Source organism: Triplophysa rosa, linkage group LG17, assembly GCF_024868665.1.
Source record: "Triplophysa rosa linkage group LG17, Trosa_1v2, whole genome shotgun sequence".
NCBI lineage: Eukaryota > Metazoa > Chordata > Actinopteri > Cypriniformes > Nemacheilidae > Triplophysa > Triplophysa rosa.
Window position 1 is genome coordinate 23,241,538 of NC_079906.1, and position 15,146 is coordinate 23,256,683.

At 40.3% G+C, this 15,146-nt stretch overlaps 2 protein-coding genes across 4 annotated transcripts; both read right to left on the reverse strand.

The window, feature by feature from the left end:
- Window positions 1-32: 32 nt before the first annotated feature.
- Window positions 33-10,487, reverse strand: ark2cb (arkadia (RNF111) C-terminal like ring finger ubiquitin ligase 2Cb). Of its 3 annotated transcripts, none has more exons than XM_057356623.1 (9): window positions 10,284-10,418; window positions 6,981-9,484; window positions 6,551-6,863; window positions 5,031-5,165; window positions 4,833-4,956; window positions 4,649-4,753; window positions 3,747-3,842; window positions 3,552-3,655; window positions 33-3,467 (listed from the first exon to the last, which is right to left on the reverse strand). In XM_057356623.1, exons 3-9 carry the CDS (start codon window positions 6,769-6,771, stop codon window positions 3,350-3,352), a joined length of 903 nt encoding a protein of 300 aa, XP_057212606.1. In that variant the 5' UTR covers window positions 6,772-6,863; window positions 6,981-9,484; window positions 10,284-10,418; the 3' UTR covers window positions 33-3,349. The 3 variants fall into 3 exon arrangements, with proteins under 3 accessions (XP_057212606.1, XP_057212605.1, XP_057212604.1); XM_057356622.1 differs by having other exon boundaries at window positions 6,981-9,576; XM_057356621.1 differs by lacking the exon at window positions 6,981-9,484 and having other exon boundaries at window positions 10,284-10,487.
- A 348-nt stretch (window positions 10,488-10,835) lies between these two features.
- LOC130568043 (phospholipid phosphatase 1) lies at window positions 10,836-14,586 on the reverse strand. The gene is made up of 6 exons (XM_057356671.1): window positions 14,225-14,586; window positions 13,039-13,190; window positions 12,597-12,871; window positions 12,420-12,477; window positions 12,154-12,330; window positions 10,836-12,060 (listed from the first exon to the last, which is right to left on the reverse strand). Exons 1-6 carry the CDS (start codon window positions 14,331-14,333, stop codon window positions 11,938-11,940), a joined length of 894 nt encoding a protein of 297 aa, XP_057212654.1. The 5' UTR covers window positions 14,334-14,586; the 3' UTR covers window positions 10,836-11,937.
- Window positions 14,587-15,146: the final 560 nt, after the last annotated feature.

Consider the following 15,146-nt stretch of genomic DNA (forward strand, 5'->3'; position numbering starts at 1 on the left):
TGTTTTAAAGCATTTTCAACATTTTATTTGGAAAAAAAACACATACAAAAAGGGTCATAAACAAGACAAGAAATTAAAAAAGAAAAATTTGGGTTAAGCTATGCAACTTTTTGCATCGTCATTAGTAATAAATACAGTACAAAATCCACCAAAAGTGAATCTAAGATTTTCTTTTTTTACGCAATATACACTTATCTATCATACATTATAATCACCAAGCTATTGCTTAAATATTGTCAATACATATTTTTCTACTTGAGCTATAAAATATTCATGTCAGAAAACATTGCGCAGTAACGGCACACAGCAGGATCATCGTCCTCTTCACTGGCAGGTTATTTCACGTGTTTTTTGTTATGCTTTGTTTTGTTTTCTTGTCAGCAGCAGAAGAACATCAGATATATAACATATGTACTCATTCTCATACGCATATTAAAACCTGAGAAAGACATGCATTACAGAACTTGTGCTTTAGGATCATCTAGGGTTCAGTCTGTTAGCGTTAGACACATAATAATACTATTGCTTATGTCAAATCTGCTGGAGAAATCAATCGATCAAATCAAAACCACTTCAAGGCTACACAGGCTAGAGACACAAATCAGAAAAAAATATAAAGCCATTATTCCCCCCACACACACACTGTTCTGGTACGACTCTCGTGTGTCGTATTAGGTTGCACACTAGAACTAGGACGTCACATTTCAGTGATGTATTCAGTTTTCCACAACACTCTATTGGCAGAACAAAACTTTGGGGGTTTCAAAGCTAAATTACGTGTGAAAATGTGACATCATAAGAAAGAAAGAGTTTGGTTCCAAAATGAGATAGCTCCGTTTTTAAACTTTTTCAAAAATCATGTTTTTATTACGTTACCGTGTTTTTGTTGTGTTTTATTGTGTGTGTTAGCTGTATTTTTTGAGTTATTATGGCTTAAAGGGTAACTCCGCCCAAACATGAAAATTCTGCAATTAATTACTCACCCTCAAGTAGTTTAACATCTGTATGACCTCCATTTTTCCCAAAAGCGCAAATTAAGGTGCACACGAGCCACATGACAGTGCATCCAATGTCAGCATCACTCAACGCATGCGCGTTCTGACCACGCAGGCTCTACGTCAGAACGCGCATGCGTCGAGCGATGCCGACACCGGAACGTTAGTTTTGTTTGTTTGCGCACAAAAAATATCCTCGTCGCAGTATATTAATTAATTAATACTGAACAACCGGAGTCGCGTGGACTATTTTACCATGTCTTTAGGCACTTTCAGCGCTTTGAAGATTGGTTGCGTTGCCATCTATAGAGGAGTCAGAAAGCTTCCAAAACTACCTTAATTTGCGTTTTGGGGAAAAATAGGCTACTTGAGGGAGCGTAATTAATGGCAGAATTTTCATTTTTGGCCGGAGTTACCCTTTAAATCAAAACAAAGCAACTACAATTTGATTGAAATTAATTGGAATGCACAATAAAAAAACATGATTTTTGACTTTTTTTTTAAACGGACTTATCTCGTTTTGGAACCAAACTCTTGAAATATACTATATTGTACCACAATACTAGCTGTACGAATGCATTCAGACGTTTTAAAGCCCCTCTTATAAAGAACCAACACAAAAAGAAGAAAAAGAAACCCAACGGGCTTCTCTAACGGGAAAATCAAAGAATCGTCATCAAACTCGAGCGCAGTGCACAGAGAGCTGGCCGACACCGAATTCGAACGCTAAACTATAAATTAAAGCCCAAAGAGTACAAGACAAGCAGCTTTAATCACAGCTAAACTCACTCGTCATCACTATTAGAAAACACACACAGATTCACCAGCTGTTGAAATGACGACAACAGTGACGCATGTGTGCGGAGAAACATGCAAAACTATTCCAGTCCGTATGAACGAGCTCACAGCTGAACGACTCGATGAAATTGCATGAATGGAATGTAACCAAAAACTACAGCACCACATACGAACACATTTCAGCACGCCCTTGGGTTTTATTTCGCTTGTTTTGACACTTGTACGACCGCATGCAAAGCACTCCCATTAAAGTATTACAGCACGATGAGGTATTTATACACACACACACACGCTTTTCTTACGTAAATAAATAAATCGATTACATTGCGATACTAGTTGAGAACTTAAAACGCGCACCCAGAGCAGGTAAAGTTAGTCATAAATTATGATTGTTAAATACTTAAGGCATTTGGACGCACGATCTCGTGTGTAAACTACGCAACGAAAAAAGCAGAAACGCGCATCATCATCATCACCACCACCACAATTTACCATTATTATAATCATTATTATTATTATTAGACGCACAATGCGAAATCCAAAAACGACGTCGTCATATCGTCGAAACAACAACGTCTGCTGAAATGCTACGGTTAACAACAGTTACGTCACGTACATTAAAAGTGGTCAGTCAGGGTGAAGCGTAACGGAAACGTCAACGAAATCACACCACGTGCTGTCACAACGGATCCGTTCCCTCGTTTTATTTGGATGGAGTGCACTGTACACAAGGAAACCGGGTGCAAAAGCAAGAAACGTGAAAGAATCGCGCGACGTTAAGACGACAATAAATATTTTCTTCCAGCATTGAAGCTACTTGTGTTGTGTACACACAGCTCGGCCACCGTAAGCGACAAAGAGAACGACCGCGAACGGCGTAGAAAAAAATCAATGTTTGGTTTCTAGAAAACGAATGGCTTTACTCCCTTGTGTCCTCTAGAAATGGCAGCGCGCGCGCGAACGGACTTCATGCACGGTATGACGAGCGAGCGAAACCACACACGTCACGAGACTCACGGAGACGGTTATAAACGTGTGCTTGTGCTACTACAGGCATCGCGGTAACATGTTTCACTCGCGTTAAGAACACAGTGAGTGTCTTCAGGATTAGTAGAATCTCTCGCGGGAGACGTCCTCCTCATGCATTAATTCCCACAATCCTCCACGTTTGTAAGCGAGCACAAAATACAGACGGGTCACAGTTCATGTCTATGGCAAGCCTGCTCTTACTGGTACACCACACCAATGACTCAAGCATCATCACCTGTGATGAATACAACACACACGCGTGTAAGTCATGACTCTCGCCTACTATATTGGTTTATGCTGCAATGCTTCGTTCGTGACCCACTGAAAATGGTGGGTGGTTCTGAGGAGAGCGTCTCGTGTGACTCGATGAAATCTTCTCCGCGTGCTTCTGCGTTCCTCCCTGTTCTACATCGTGGGTTGGCTCAGAAGGCAAAGGTCAGAGGTGAGAGGTGATAGAGACGACACATTTGGCAAAGTACCCACGGAGAAAGACGACAGGACTTGAGATGTTAGTGCTACGCGAGACATCAGCTGTCGGGGGACAGCTGCGTCTCAATGTCTACCCTGCAGATGGGACACTTCTTATTGGTGGCCAGCCACTGGTCAACACACGCCTGATGGAAGAGATGCATGCAGGGTAACCTCCTGAGAACACGAGAAGAACACGTCAGGATGAGCAGCCGGCGCTGAAGAATGTTCACGTGTCGTGTGTGTGCGTGTTTACTGTACCTCACATCTTCTCCGTCTTCAAGCATTGAGAGGCAAATCGTGCATTTTTCATCCGTGTCCAGTTCTTCCTCGTCCATCCCGATCTTCAGCTCCAGAGGTCTTCTCTACACGCCACAACATGACAAACACATTCAGCTTGAGCACTCCAGAATCACACGAAACGCTTCTTCTCTGTCGGGGGAGACGTGATTTTACCTTCTTATATTTGTGAGGAAACGTGAATCTCTCGATGGTGCTCTGCAGGGCTCCTCTGTTCACGTTCCCCAGTCTGTCCTCCAACTGCAGAAGCTCCTGCAATCCAAACACAATCTCCATTAAAAACACACACGAGTCAAGTCCACCTTTCTCGAGTCCGAGACCGAGTCCAAATGAGGCGGTCCAGACAGACAGAAAAAAGAATCCTCTTCAAGACCACTTACTTTATTTGTAATGATCATAAAGCGAATCAGATTAGTCATTTTATTTACTTTAGGTAAAGCAATTTCACCAAAGTCACATGAAGCCGAAGTGCCACTTCAGATTTTCAGTCTTTTTATTGTAGTGTGACGATCACATTCTGGGCTGCTCATGGAACATGTGCCCACTCTCAGCTTGTTGACTTGTCAGCGATAACATCACTTTTGCCCCCGCAATTAATGTTGAAATTGTGATCAGTATTTTCTTTAGTTGGGTTCTTGATTCTTGTGTTTTAACCTTAGGTTTTCATTGTCTGTTATAACTGTGCTAAAATACAGTTGTTGAGGCGCAGTATCACAGTAACAGTTTAATATGGCACAGTATCTTAGCGTTGTGAACCAGAACACTCAAATCAGTCATTTAGTATCATTTATCATCTATTTTTACAGCTTGACACCCATCACTAAAAGTAACCTACTCCAAGAGGAAAGAGAATTAACTTAATGAAAGTCAAGAGTCCAACTAAAGCAAACATACAGTAAATGCTTCATCAATGGTTTTGTTTGGAAGGAGAAAATATCATCGGACTAGAACATTTGGCGAGTCCAATGACCGAGGCCGAGTGCACAAGTCCGCGACTACAGAAAAACGTCGCGAGTCCGGACTCAAGTACTACAGATCACGCGTGTCAGCTGACGTACCTCATAACTCTCCCGTACGGCAGACGCGTGTCGAGACGGACTGAGTCCCTGCAGAGCCAGCAGGTGTAACTGAGGATACGGGTAGTTTCTGATCTCATGGACGACCTGCGCACGACATCAGGTTAACACACTCACAATGACAGACGGACACTCAAAACCTTCTGATTCACGAAGACAAACTGACCACTTGTGCTGTGGTTGTGTTTCTGGGGAAGTGATGGAGTCGTGGAGACGTCAGGTAATGCTGGTAATGTTGTGAGAGAGGGGGAATGTGATACTGCGGGAGAGCCGGATCCACACTCAGATCCCTGAACACAAACACACATCATCATCATCATCAGACAGACACAGTGAATGTTCTTATCGAGGAGAAGAGACACACCAGTCTGTTCCTTCAGCCAGATAACGCTGAGGCTGCTGTGGAAGGCCTGCGGGTGGAGGAACGTGAAGGGACGGGGGGTAATCGTACGGCGGTCGCAGCGTCTGCGGGTGGTGCAGGGCTCTGTCTTGAGCGTGTCTGCCACACAAATAGAACAAACATCAGATTATAAATAATAAAAAAAGCTTGTGAGAGCAGAATTCATTCATGGAGAGATGTCAAACACATGTCTGTACTCAAGACAGCGCCCTGTATTTTTCAAATATAAAATGTATACTTTTAAAGAAGTAGTATACTTCAAATAATGTATTAAACGGATACTTCACCCAAAAATGAAAATGCTGTCATCATTTACTCACCCTCAGATTGTTCCAAACCTGTATACATTTATTTGTTCTTCTAAACACACAGGAAGATATTTGTAAGAATGTCAGTAAGCAAACAGTTCTCATTCCCCATTTACTGCCATAGCAGAGAAAATAAAAACTACGACTGTAAATGGCTTATGAGATCTGTTTGGTTACTGGCATTCCTCCAAAAACCTTCCTTTGTGTTTAGCAGAACAAAGACATTTATACAGGTTTGAAACTGATGGTGAGTAAACGATGACAGAATTTTCTAGGGCTGACAAAAATCATAATCACGGTTATTTAACACAGTTACTCATTCACTTTTAAAATAACAACGAAAAAAAACTTGGCTTTTAAACTGCAAATTCAACTGAAAAATAAATAGCCCTAGAACTATCCCTTTAATGGTAAACTCTAACACCGTATGCGAGTGGTGCGACAGGAAAAATCCCTTGTTCTTAAAGGGTTTGTCATGTCGCATCAGGCCGCGCCGCATCCAGTGTGGACAAAGTTTAAAATGCCGCATCCAGTGTAGACACGGTGTAAGTTCACTTAAAGGAAACTTACAAGTACACTTGCTGTATAAAAACTACTAAACTTATAGCTTACCAGTATACTTCAAAGTGTACTTTCATCTAAAAATCTACAAGTATTTAAGTAATAAGTATCAGTATACAAAGGCTATTATAGTTGACTAAAACTATAAAGATATTCCATAGTTGAAATACTACTAAACATTATTAATAAAACTATGAATTAAAGATAAAATAATGATTAGCCTAAATAATTATTATTTGGAGAAAACTAAATCTAGAAATGTTGCCTGAGCAATAAATTTAAATAAATTGAGGTACTAAAATTATTTACAAAAAATAAATACATAACAAAAACAGAAAAAAATAAATGAATATATGTATTAAATATATATATATATATAAACGAAATATTTAAATGACAAAAATACGCATCAAAAGTGCAAACATTAACTACAATTAATATGAAAAAGCAAAAGCCTAATCAAAATCCTGAAACTACAGTAAAAGTGAAAACGAAAGGAATCATGAAGTGATTATTGTGGGTGTGTTTTAATGTTTAGACACACATGATTCTGCACGTTCGAGTGTATGTTGTGGTTGTTTTGACCGTGTTCTGCAGAAGATCATGATGATGAACCTGGGCTGTGGAAGGATCCTCCTGTGTTGGGCCTCCAGGATCTGCTGTTGGATGAGGTATTGCTGGTGTAAAGCCTGAGGTAGGAAGGGAGGGCTCGGGATGTCCTGGAAAGGTGGTGCTGGTATGTGGCCGAGGGGCGGATGTAACGCGGCGGCGGGCGGCTGGTGAGCGGGCCCGAGGTGATGGCTGATCCCCGTCTGAGATTGTCCTGGATGAGGCATGGGGAATTCCACGGGGATCTGTGTCTGCGGGCCGACGTGGAAATGACGGCAGGAGGTAGCATGACTGTGCTGATGCCTGTTAAAATGAGATCCTGCAACAACAACAACCACATGACAGCAGAGGTTATAAGAGAACATCTTCTGTAAGGTCAGTGCCACGGGACATGTGTGTGTGTGTGTTTACAGTCAATGTGTAACATTACTCGTACCTCACGTGTGTTATTATGAAACAGATGAGGCATGTTCTTCTCCACACAAATCAGTTCAGGTTTTACATCCTGTTCGTACCGTAAATGTGGACATGAACGGCTCTGACCGACTGCTTCATTTAGCAAACATCGCTCAAAATCTAGTTGAGATTCCTTAAAATGTCATGTTTGTGATTAAATGTGTATTATGATGAGATGACATCATGTGTGTGTGTGTGTGTGTGTGTGTGTGTGTGAAGTGTATTGTTGTGTTGTGTTGTGTGAAGACAGTCCGTGTCTCCTCACCTCAACATCACTTTCAGTTTGTTTTACTGACAGCAGATGAAAACTGAAGAGATTCACAGCTGTCGTGCTGCTGATTCATCAACTCAAAACCACACGCGTGTCATGAAATAATGCTCTGGACACAACTCACGCATCATCAAGTGTGTTTGTCATGCATTTTTTTTTAAAGAAACTGCAAATCCAATGACATTTTTCCAGAACATCCATCTAATCTGAACTCAGACCTCTGTTAGGGGCTGTGTCCACCGAGGTGCATTTATGCGGCTGAAAACGCCTGCTGCAGGCGCAGCGTTCTGCCCAAAGTTGAGCATTTTTCAACTCTGGGCGCACGGTCGAACGCCCGGCGCTGATCGTGGGAAAAACGCATAGCACCAGCGCTGAGCACGCAAAAAAAGTCAACTGATGGCTTTTTTAAAAGCGCGGCGTTTCCGTTGAAAACAATTGAAAAACACGTCGGTGGACACGGCCCCTTATTCCTTCCAGAAGCAGCACGCATGTCACACGTGTTTTACTCTGATAGGTCACAATCATCATGTCTGTGGGATGAAAATGAAACCTTCAGTTTGTTGAAAGCCGTTTTGCACTCACAGCTACCATCAGCTGAAGAAATCCAAAAGAGTTTTGCTAGCGATAAAGAGCGCAGGACAGAAAACTACACCTGATATGAGAACATGAATCCAGCATTTTTGTGTTACTGAAATGTGTTTCTTTGTCAGTAGGACAAACATTTGAAAAATGTCTAGATTCAATCCACTGTAAATTGTTTCGGATTAGTAGATTTTCTAGAACAAAACTCTGTCAGTACAGAGGTGGAATGTTGACAGTATGTCTGTGAGGTGAAAGATTCACGTGTGACAGATGAGAGGGAGGACAGAGCAGTCTGTCCGTTTGTTGAAGAAATCATTTCAGCTTTTCATCATTCGTTCAATGAAAATATCGCCGCTCTGATTCTGGCATTAGTACCGTAGAAAAACAGCGAGTTGAATAAATGAATGAAGTGAAGAGCAAATCATTGATAATCCTCACACAAGGCCGCTGCTAAACATATCTGTGTCGGTTAGAAGATGAAATGAGTAGACACACCTTGACACGCCACAGAAAAAGGCCACGCATACATTGAATCCGGATCATTTACTCTGAGGTGACTTGAAAGTGCAGCTGCACGTGTCCCACAGAACGCCATTCAAACGTTTTATCAAAGTCTCGGCAGCGCACTTTCAAGTGCCTCAGTGACGGGCGTAAATGACCACAGATCAACTAACGGAGGTCTCGTGATGGAGAAGCGTGGAAATCAAACCATCTTTGTCACAGCAGAGGAGGGGGGAGAGACAATAAATGATAATCAGCAAGAAGCACACTGGAGGTTAGGAAAAATACTATCATCTTTATTGAAAAATATTAGTATACGTGGATCGGTGTCATAATAAGTCCATGCAACAAATAAAAACAACATTGATCAATAGATAGCAAGGCCCACCATGCTCAGTACAGGGTTAACAGAACAAAAGCCACATCCAATGAGCAGATGCATCGGCTACAGCACACATTACAGTACAGCAGGGTACATGTTTACTACAGAAAGATTACATTGGACTCTATTCAATGTAGAATCGTTACAAAATAAGAGCATAATAATATGAATCATGCACTGAAGTCTATTACCAGAACAAAAGGTAGAGAAAGCACAACCAAACAATAGACATTTGAGCTCTAGTAGAGTATTTCATATAATGGCAGTGCAGGAGATCATTATAAAACATCCCTGCCAAATGGATGGCATTTTGGTTGCAAAATCCTCGCTTTCATTCGTGATCAGCAGCTTCCGCCGAACAATAAAGCCAATTGAAAAAGTTGCCGTTTGTCTGTTGTTTTCTTGTTTTTTCTCTCAAATAATGGATGATCGTGTAAAGGGCAGAGGTAATGAATGAAGAAGCACAGTTATGCAGGTGGGTGACACCTAAAGGTTTTCAATACACAGGGAGACGGACGGTGATTATTATTCAAGCACAAAATGCATCCATTTCACAGGAATTTACATACGTGTTGTTGACTACCAAAGCTGGATGGCACATACATGAGTCACTTTACTACAGCTACTGATGTGGGTTATAACAACACTACAGCACATAGATTAGACAGTCTGAATGTGTTAGGCTCTCTGTGTTTGAATGTGTTTGGTCTCAGGTGAGCTGAGCAGATCTGAGATGTTGTGTCGTCTTCTGATGGAAAGAGGAAATGAGGGATCAGAACACAGATGATCATTAAAACACAATGATCTGATAATGCAGTATGTAGATTCAGCCTCCATAGACTATGAAACAGGAGAAAAGAACAGAAATAAAGCACATGAAATCAAAGGCGGAAGATCAGAAACAGAAATAAAAAAAAGCTTCATGAGATCAGTGATGGAGAAAAACCAACGGCCAGCCACACTCGTGTCAATAATAATAATAATAATAATAATAAAAACAACACATCGGTGTAAATGTGAATCATGACGGTGTACGTCACCGTTATTTTACATCACTCCAGCTGACGTACGGCAGATTAAAAACACGCTTTTTACACGTTATTTGCTGATATGACGTTAGCGCTGGTGGTTGTGTGTCGGTTGCTGTCCGTTAATCTCAGGCCCGAATTAGCATCGTAAGCATACTGAGGTAAATGCTAACCTGACAAATAAAACCTCAAATCGGATTACGCTCAAATATACGATATCATGAATCGTTATCGTATAGAAAATACCAATCTTTTCAAAACAACGACAATAAATTGACGTTTAATGTATTGTATGGTTAACGTTAAATGGGAAGCAGAAAGCGCCGTTCAGTCGGCTAACAGATCACCACAGATCAGAATCAAACCTCAGACACGCTAATTAAACATCAAGTGGTCGCATTTCCAACGATTAATTTCTCATTTTGGACTGGTGGCGGTAAATAAAACAGTCATGGGTTTTAATAAACACGCGTGAAACAAGCAAAGGCCCTCAGATGTGAAATAACGTGTTATAAATACCTCTGTTTCTCACTGAGCCGAAGACGGGAAGAACCAAATATCCAACGTGAACTAACACCATCCTTCAGATCCTCTCTTTAACGAATTTAGAATATAAACGGGGGGGTAAATATCGTACATTCAGCGGGCTCATATGCAGTCAGTAACCGCGAGGACAAAGAGGAGCGATACTGATGCTCGATTCACACGCTCTCCTGAATCGGTTCATCGCATGATTCGCTCGAACCGGGTGACGTGTTGGAACCGCGAACAACGTGTAACAACATATAACATTTACCATACCCCGTGCAATGTAATCGAATGTATTAAAACACAAGAATACACATAAGAATTGAACGAATCGTTCATCCCGACACCAAAAAGAAACGCAAATGCCTCTCTGAAGCTACTTGTCCGAACGAACCGAGTCATTGTAATGAACGAGACTCCATGTAAAGCAGCAGACTGCTGTAATGTCCTCTGTCCACCAGAGGCGCTCTCACATCACACTCATTCAATTTAACAGTTTTTCGTTGTTGAACAGCATTTTTACAAACAGCAGAACAAACAATAGAGATTTAAAAATGCTTATTTATTGTTGGCTGTACAGCTCTGGTGCATTTACATTCAAATTAATTTACGGTACATCATAATCATTGAACCACAAAACGACACTTGTGCTGCTCCACATTTCTTACATATAAAGTTACATACATTATACATAACTGTATAAAACATGTTGTATTGAGGCTATACTTTTACTACATTTGGTCTCACTATTTACACTAAAACAACAACAAAGGACCTGACTTAAAAATACACAAAATACATTTTATTTCCAAACAATTAAGTCTTGTTTTATAAAAAACACTCTATGAATTATTGTAATCTAGGCCTCTACATTGTATAGCATGTGTTGTTATGTTTTTAAAAAGCACTAAGCTCTAGGCATTGTCTACAAACAGTAAGGTTTGTAAACTAACTGTACTGTTTGGCATGTTGACAAAATGTTTATTTGCTCTCCTACTTGTAAGTCGCTTTGGATAAAAGCGTCTGCCAAATGAATAAATGTAAATGTAGGCATTGTTTACAGAACAAAGAAAGTACAACAGCTAATGGGCAACGTTAGAACGTTATTGCGTTTAAGTGTTTATTTCATCCCTTACAGAAAACATCCCTAGGTACGGTCTCTACACCACCAAGGTGTTGTTCTGGCTTTTGTGGAAACTAGTAACTTTGTATTAGCACCTGTTGTATTATTGCTCCTGTATGACATATCGCTTATTCCTCCCTGAACTCTCTGTGAGTCGCTTTGGATAAAAGTGTCTGCTAAATGACTAAATGTAAATCCGCATGGTTTCATTATAGTAAAAGTGTAGTAACCATGTTTTTTTGGTGTATTGATTACCTTTTGTATATCCACAGTTTTACTACCAAAACTATGGGGGACTGTGGCAAATCAATGGTAAATTGTGGTTACAATGGTGTAACTATAGTAACCATGTTTTTTGGTTTTATTTCTAGTAAAACCATGGTTAATTTTGGTCAGGGATATACAGTACCTGTGCAGATGTCATTAACAGTGACTGATCTGATCAGTGTCGTTCTTCAGAAGCAGAAGGGTTGGCAGTAATACTGATCTGGAACTCCATTCATATACTGTACAGTATGTATGTCACTGAGAAGTGCCGTAGTTGTTTGTCAGATCAGAGTTCTCATGAAGGCTTGTGTGAGACAGATCCTCACTCTGATCAGACTTTGACTGAGTGTTCTCATACAGATCTGACACATAAAACACCTGCGGTCAGTCAGACAGAGAGAGAAAGATTGATTATAAACACGTGAAATCATTACTGAACGATAATAATGTCACGTTCATCAGATGACGTACAGTAAATAAAGCCACGATGACACCCTGCACGAGACCGGTGAGAACGTCACTCCAGTGGTGTTTATAATCAGAGACGCGTGACAGACCCACGTACAGAGACGTAGAGATGAAGAAGAACTGAAGAGTCGGACGCACCAGCCGAGACCACCGGGCCGTCATTCTAGACTGAAGATACAGCTTTACAGAGACAAAACAATATTCACACGTATTAACAGCACACCCGAGAAACATTTCCACCATAAACTCTCCTTTGAAAAAACACTTACGGCGAGAAACAGCATACAGTACATAGAAAATGACGAGTGTCCAGAATAAAAGGACAGCCTGTAAAAAAAGAATGAATAACACGAGTGATTCAAAACCCACACATGTCTCTCTAGCGGTGCTCTTTTAGCAAATGAAAAGTGTCCCGTTTGCAATATTTGAGAGAAGGCAGTGGTCACCTGGCCTCCCTGCTGATCCTCGGGTCTCCTGTACACGTGATGTTCTCAATATAACCAGATGTACAGTCAATGAGACTCCAGTCCGGTTTACACACCGTCAGAAAATGTGGTCGCAGTCGGCCGACGGAGTATTTGGCGATGTCAGTCAGCGACTGGCTTAACGCTGCTCCAAACACGAATGATCCCACGCTCTTATACACACACGCTACATACTCATGATGACTGAAAGATGCTCGGGAGCGCACATACACAGAGAAACACTCGCCGAAGATGATCTGTGGACAACACAAACGTCTGTTGTATTCAAACATCATCTATAGAATCAACCACGCGTGTGTTTACTGTAAGTCACTTTATTAAAAGTGATATGTATTTTAGGTTCTGTTTGTGTCTACAGTCAGTGAGAGAGAAGCTGAATCTATGAGTGCAGAAGGACACTGACTGTAAAGAGTGTGAATGGAATCATTATTCCCATCAGTAACTGGTAAGATATGGTGTCTTCTTTAAAAGGATATTTGATGCTGGAATCGCTGCAAAAAAATCCTCTCTTGAACGGTTTGTGCTGAATATTCAGGACTGCAAATGGAAGTCCAGCTGAAAGAAAAACAAACACAATGATTTATCATGAGCCGTGTTTTAGTTTCAAGTGTTACGAGGCATAAGGCAAGAGCTAAAGCACATTTAATTCTTTTATTTCCTCCATTGAGATCAAGACGACAGCACATAAAGAATGACAACATATCAACATTACCAATACAGAAAGATTTACGAAAGAACATTGTTTTGTTTTGTAGAAGGGCAAAAAACACACAAAACACAATAGGAGTTTCATCCAAAATGCCACAATGCCTAAATAAGGCGTCTCTATTTAACTCAATTTGTGGACAATACAACAGACCGACTTCATTATTCTGCCACTGAAACTGAATGGATTGACATCGAGTCATTTCATTAGCCATAAACATTCTAGACATTTCTCTTCATGTGTAATGATACACAGAGCAGACAGAGGCTTTAGTATCTGTCATATATAACATCCGGTCACTGTTATATCAATATATCAGAATATACTGTAAACTCTCTTTCTACACCACAAATATACAGCATTTCGATATGTGGATGATGCTCTTTCTTACCTATGAAAACAAAAATATAATTTCTGCTTTGATTTCTGCGTTAAACCTTAGAGCAGGTCTTTAACTTTGGATTATAGCATCACTTGTGTTGTGAATGATAGTTGTGTTTATATACAGTATCACTTTGGACAAATACATCTCCTTAATGAATTCATGTGTATGTAATATGTGAGGTATCTCAAAATGTGCGGTTTGAGTTCTTGTCTTTGTATCCCACCATAAAATACTATAGTATGTTAGCATTTACTAGAGTAAACTGTGTTTTTGAACTATTTACTATAGTAAACACTATACACTAATAGCACATACATAATGACAATTATAACAACTATAACACATAGTCCTATTATGCGAACGGACTAATATGATACATACTATAATTATATACTATAATACACTACAATCTACTATAGAGTTTGTATGTGAGGAGACATAAAAAACAACGCAGAGCAAATAATAAGATTTGAAATGGTTTGATCTGTGTAAACTCACCGAAGATCAGACAGCAAACATCCAAACAAATGCAGAAAACTCCTTTAGTCTCCAACATCTTCACTTCCGCAAACACACTTCTGTCTTTAGATGGTTTACAATTTAACATTTATTTACATCACACACACAACACAATAAACACGTGCGAACATTAATCCATGAAGAACGCGACAGCATTTAAAACAGTCGACAGTCTTTAGAAACCACTTTCTATCTGTGTAAATGATGGAGAATAATATGAGTTTTATGGTCCGGTGTGTGTCGCCGTTACTTCACATCGCATGATGGTGATGTCAATCCCTTCGGGTGTCAATCACATACAGGCTCCGCCCTCCACTTCCTCCTCTTCATTTGCAGGCTCCGCCCATCGCTTCGCTTAACAGCCAGTCTGTTCCTTAAAATAGAGATTCTGCACGGACTCTTATGAAACTCTGTGAATAACATAATCCTACACATCATTCAATAATATTCAGAGTGTGTTTGAATAACCAGAGGAAAATGTTATTGCTCACGGGTTTCTCTTTCACAGTTCAGGTGGAGTTCTTTATAGTTTTTCCATTTAAGTGTTTCTCCTAAAATTGCTCAGGAGAAATATAGATTGTAGATTGTGATGAGAAATGTTTGAGTTGATATTGAGATCTTCAATAATATTGACTTTTGATTGCAGACGAGACCAATCACATTGTTGACATCTCTTCTCAAACTGTGTGACGGACACATTTGTGAGATTTCTGACTATTTTTCTCAGGAGAAATATCTGAGACACACATGAGACTTAAAAGTTAAGGGGAAATCCGGCGAAAAATGAAAATTCTGCCATGAATTACTCGCCCTCAAATCGTTCAACAGGCCTAGGACATCAGTTCATCTTTGCAAGGTAAATTAAGATTTCGTTTTGATGAGGTTTGGGAGCTTTCTGACT

Bases quoted from the DNA above. Each gene is read 5' to 3' on its own strand.
- LOC130568043 (XM_057356671.1), bottom strand. From the start codon at position 14,333: ATGTTAAATTGTAAACCATCTAAAGACAGAAGTGTGTTTGCGGAAGTG. The intron at 12,872-13,038 runs GTCAGTGTCCTT...TGTTGTCCACAG, and splicing joins TTCCATTCACACTCTTTACA to ATCATCTTCGGCGAGTGTTT. The intron at 12,331-12,419 runs GTAAGTGTTTTT...GTCTCTGTAAAG, and splicing joins ACTGTATGCTGTTTCTCGCC to CTGTATCTTCAGTCTAGAAT.
- ark2cb (XM_057356621.1), bottom strand. From the start codon at position 10,344: ATGGTGTTAGTTCACGTTGGATATTTGGTTCTTCCCGTCTTCGGCTCA. The intron at 4,754-4,832 runs GTCAGTTTGTCT...TGTCGTGCGCAG, and splicing joins ACACAACCACAGCACAAGTG to GTCGTCCATGAGATCAGAAA. The intron at 3,656-3,746 runs GTAAAATCACGT...TGTGGCGTGTAG, and splicing joins TTCCTCACAAATATAAGAAG to AGAAGACCTCTGGAGCTGAA.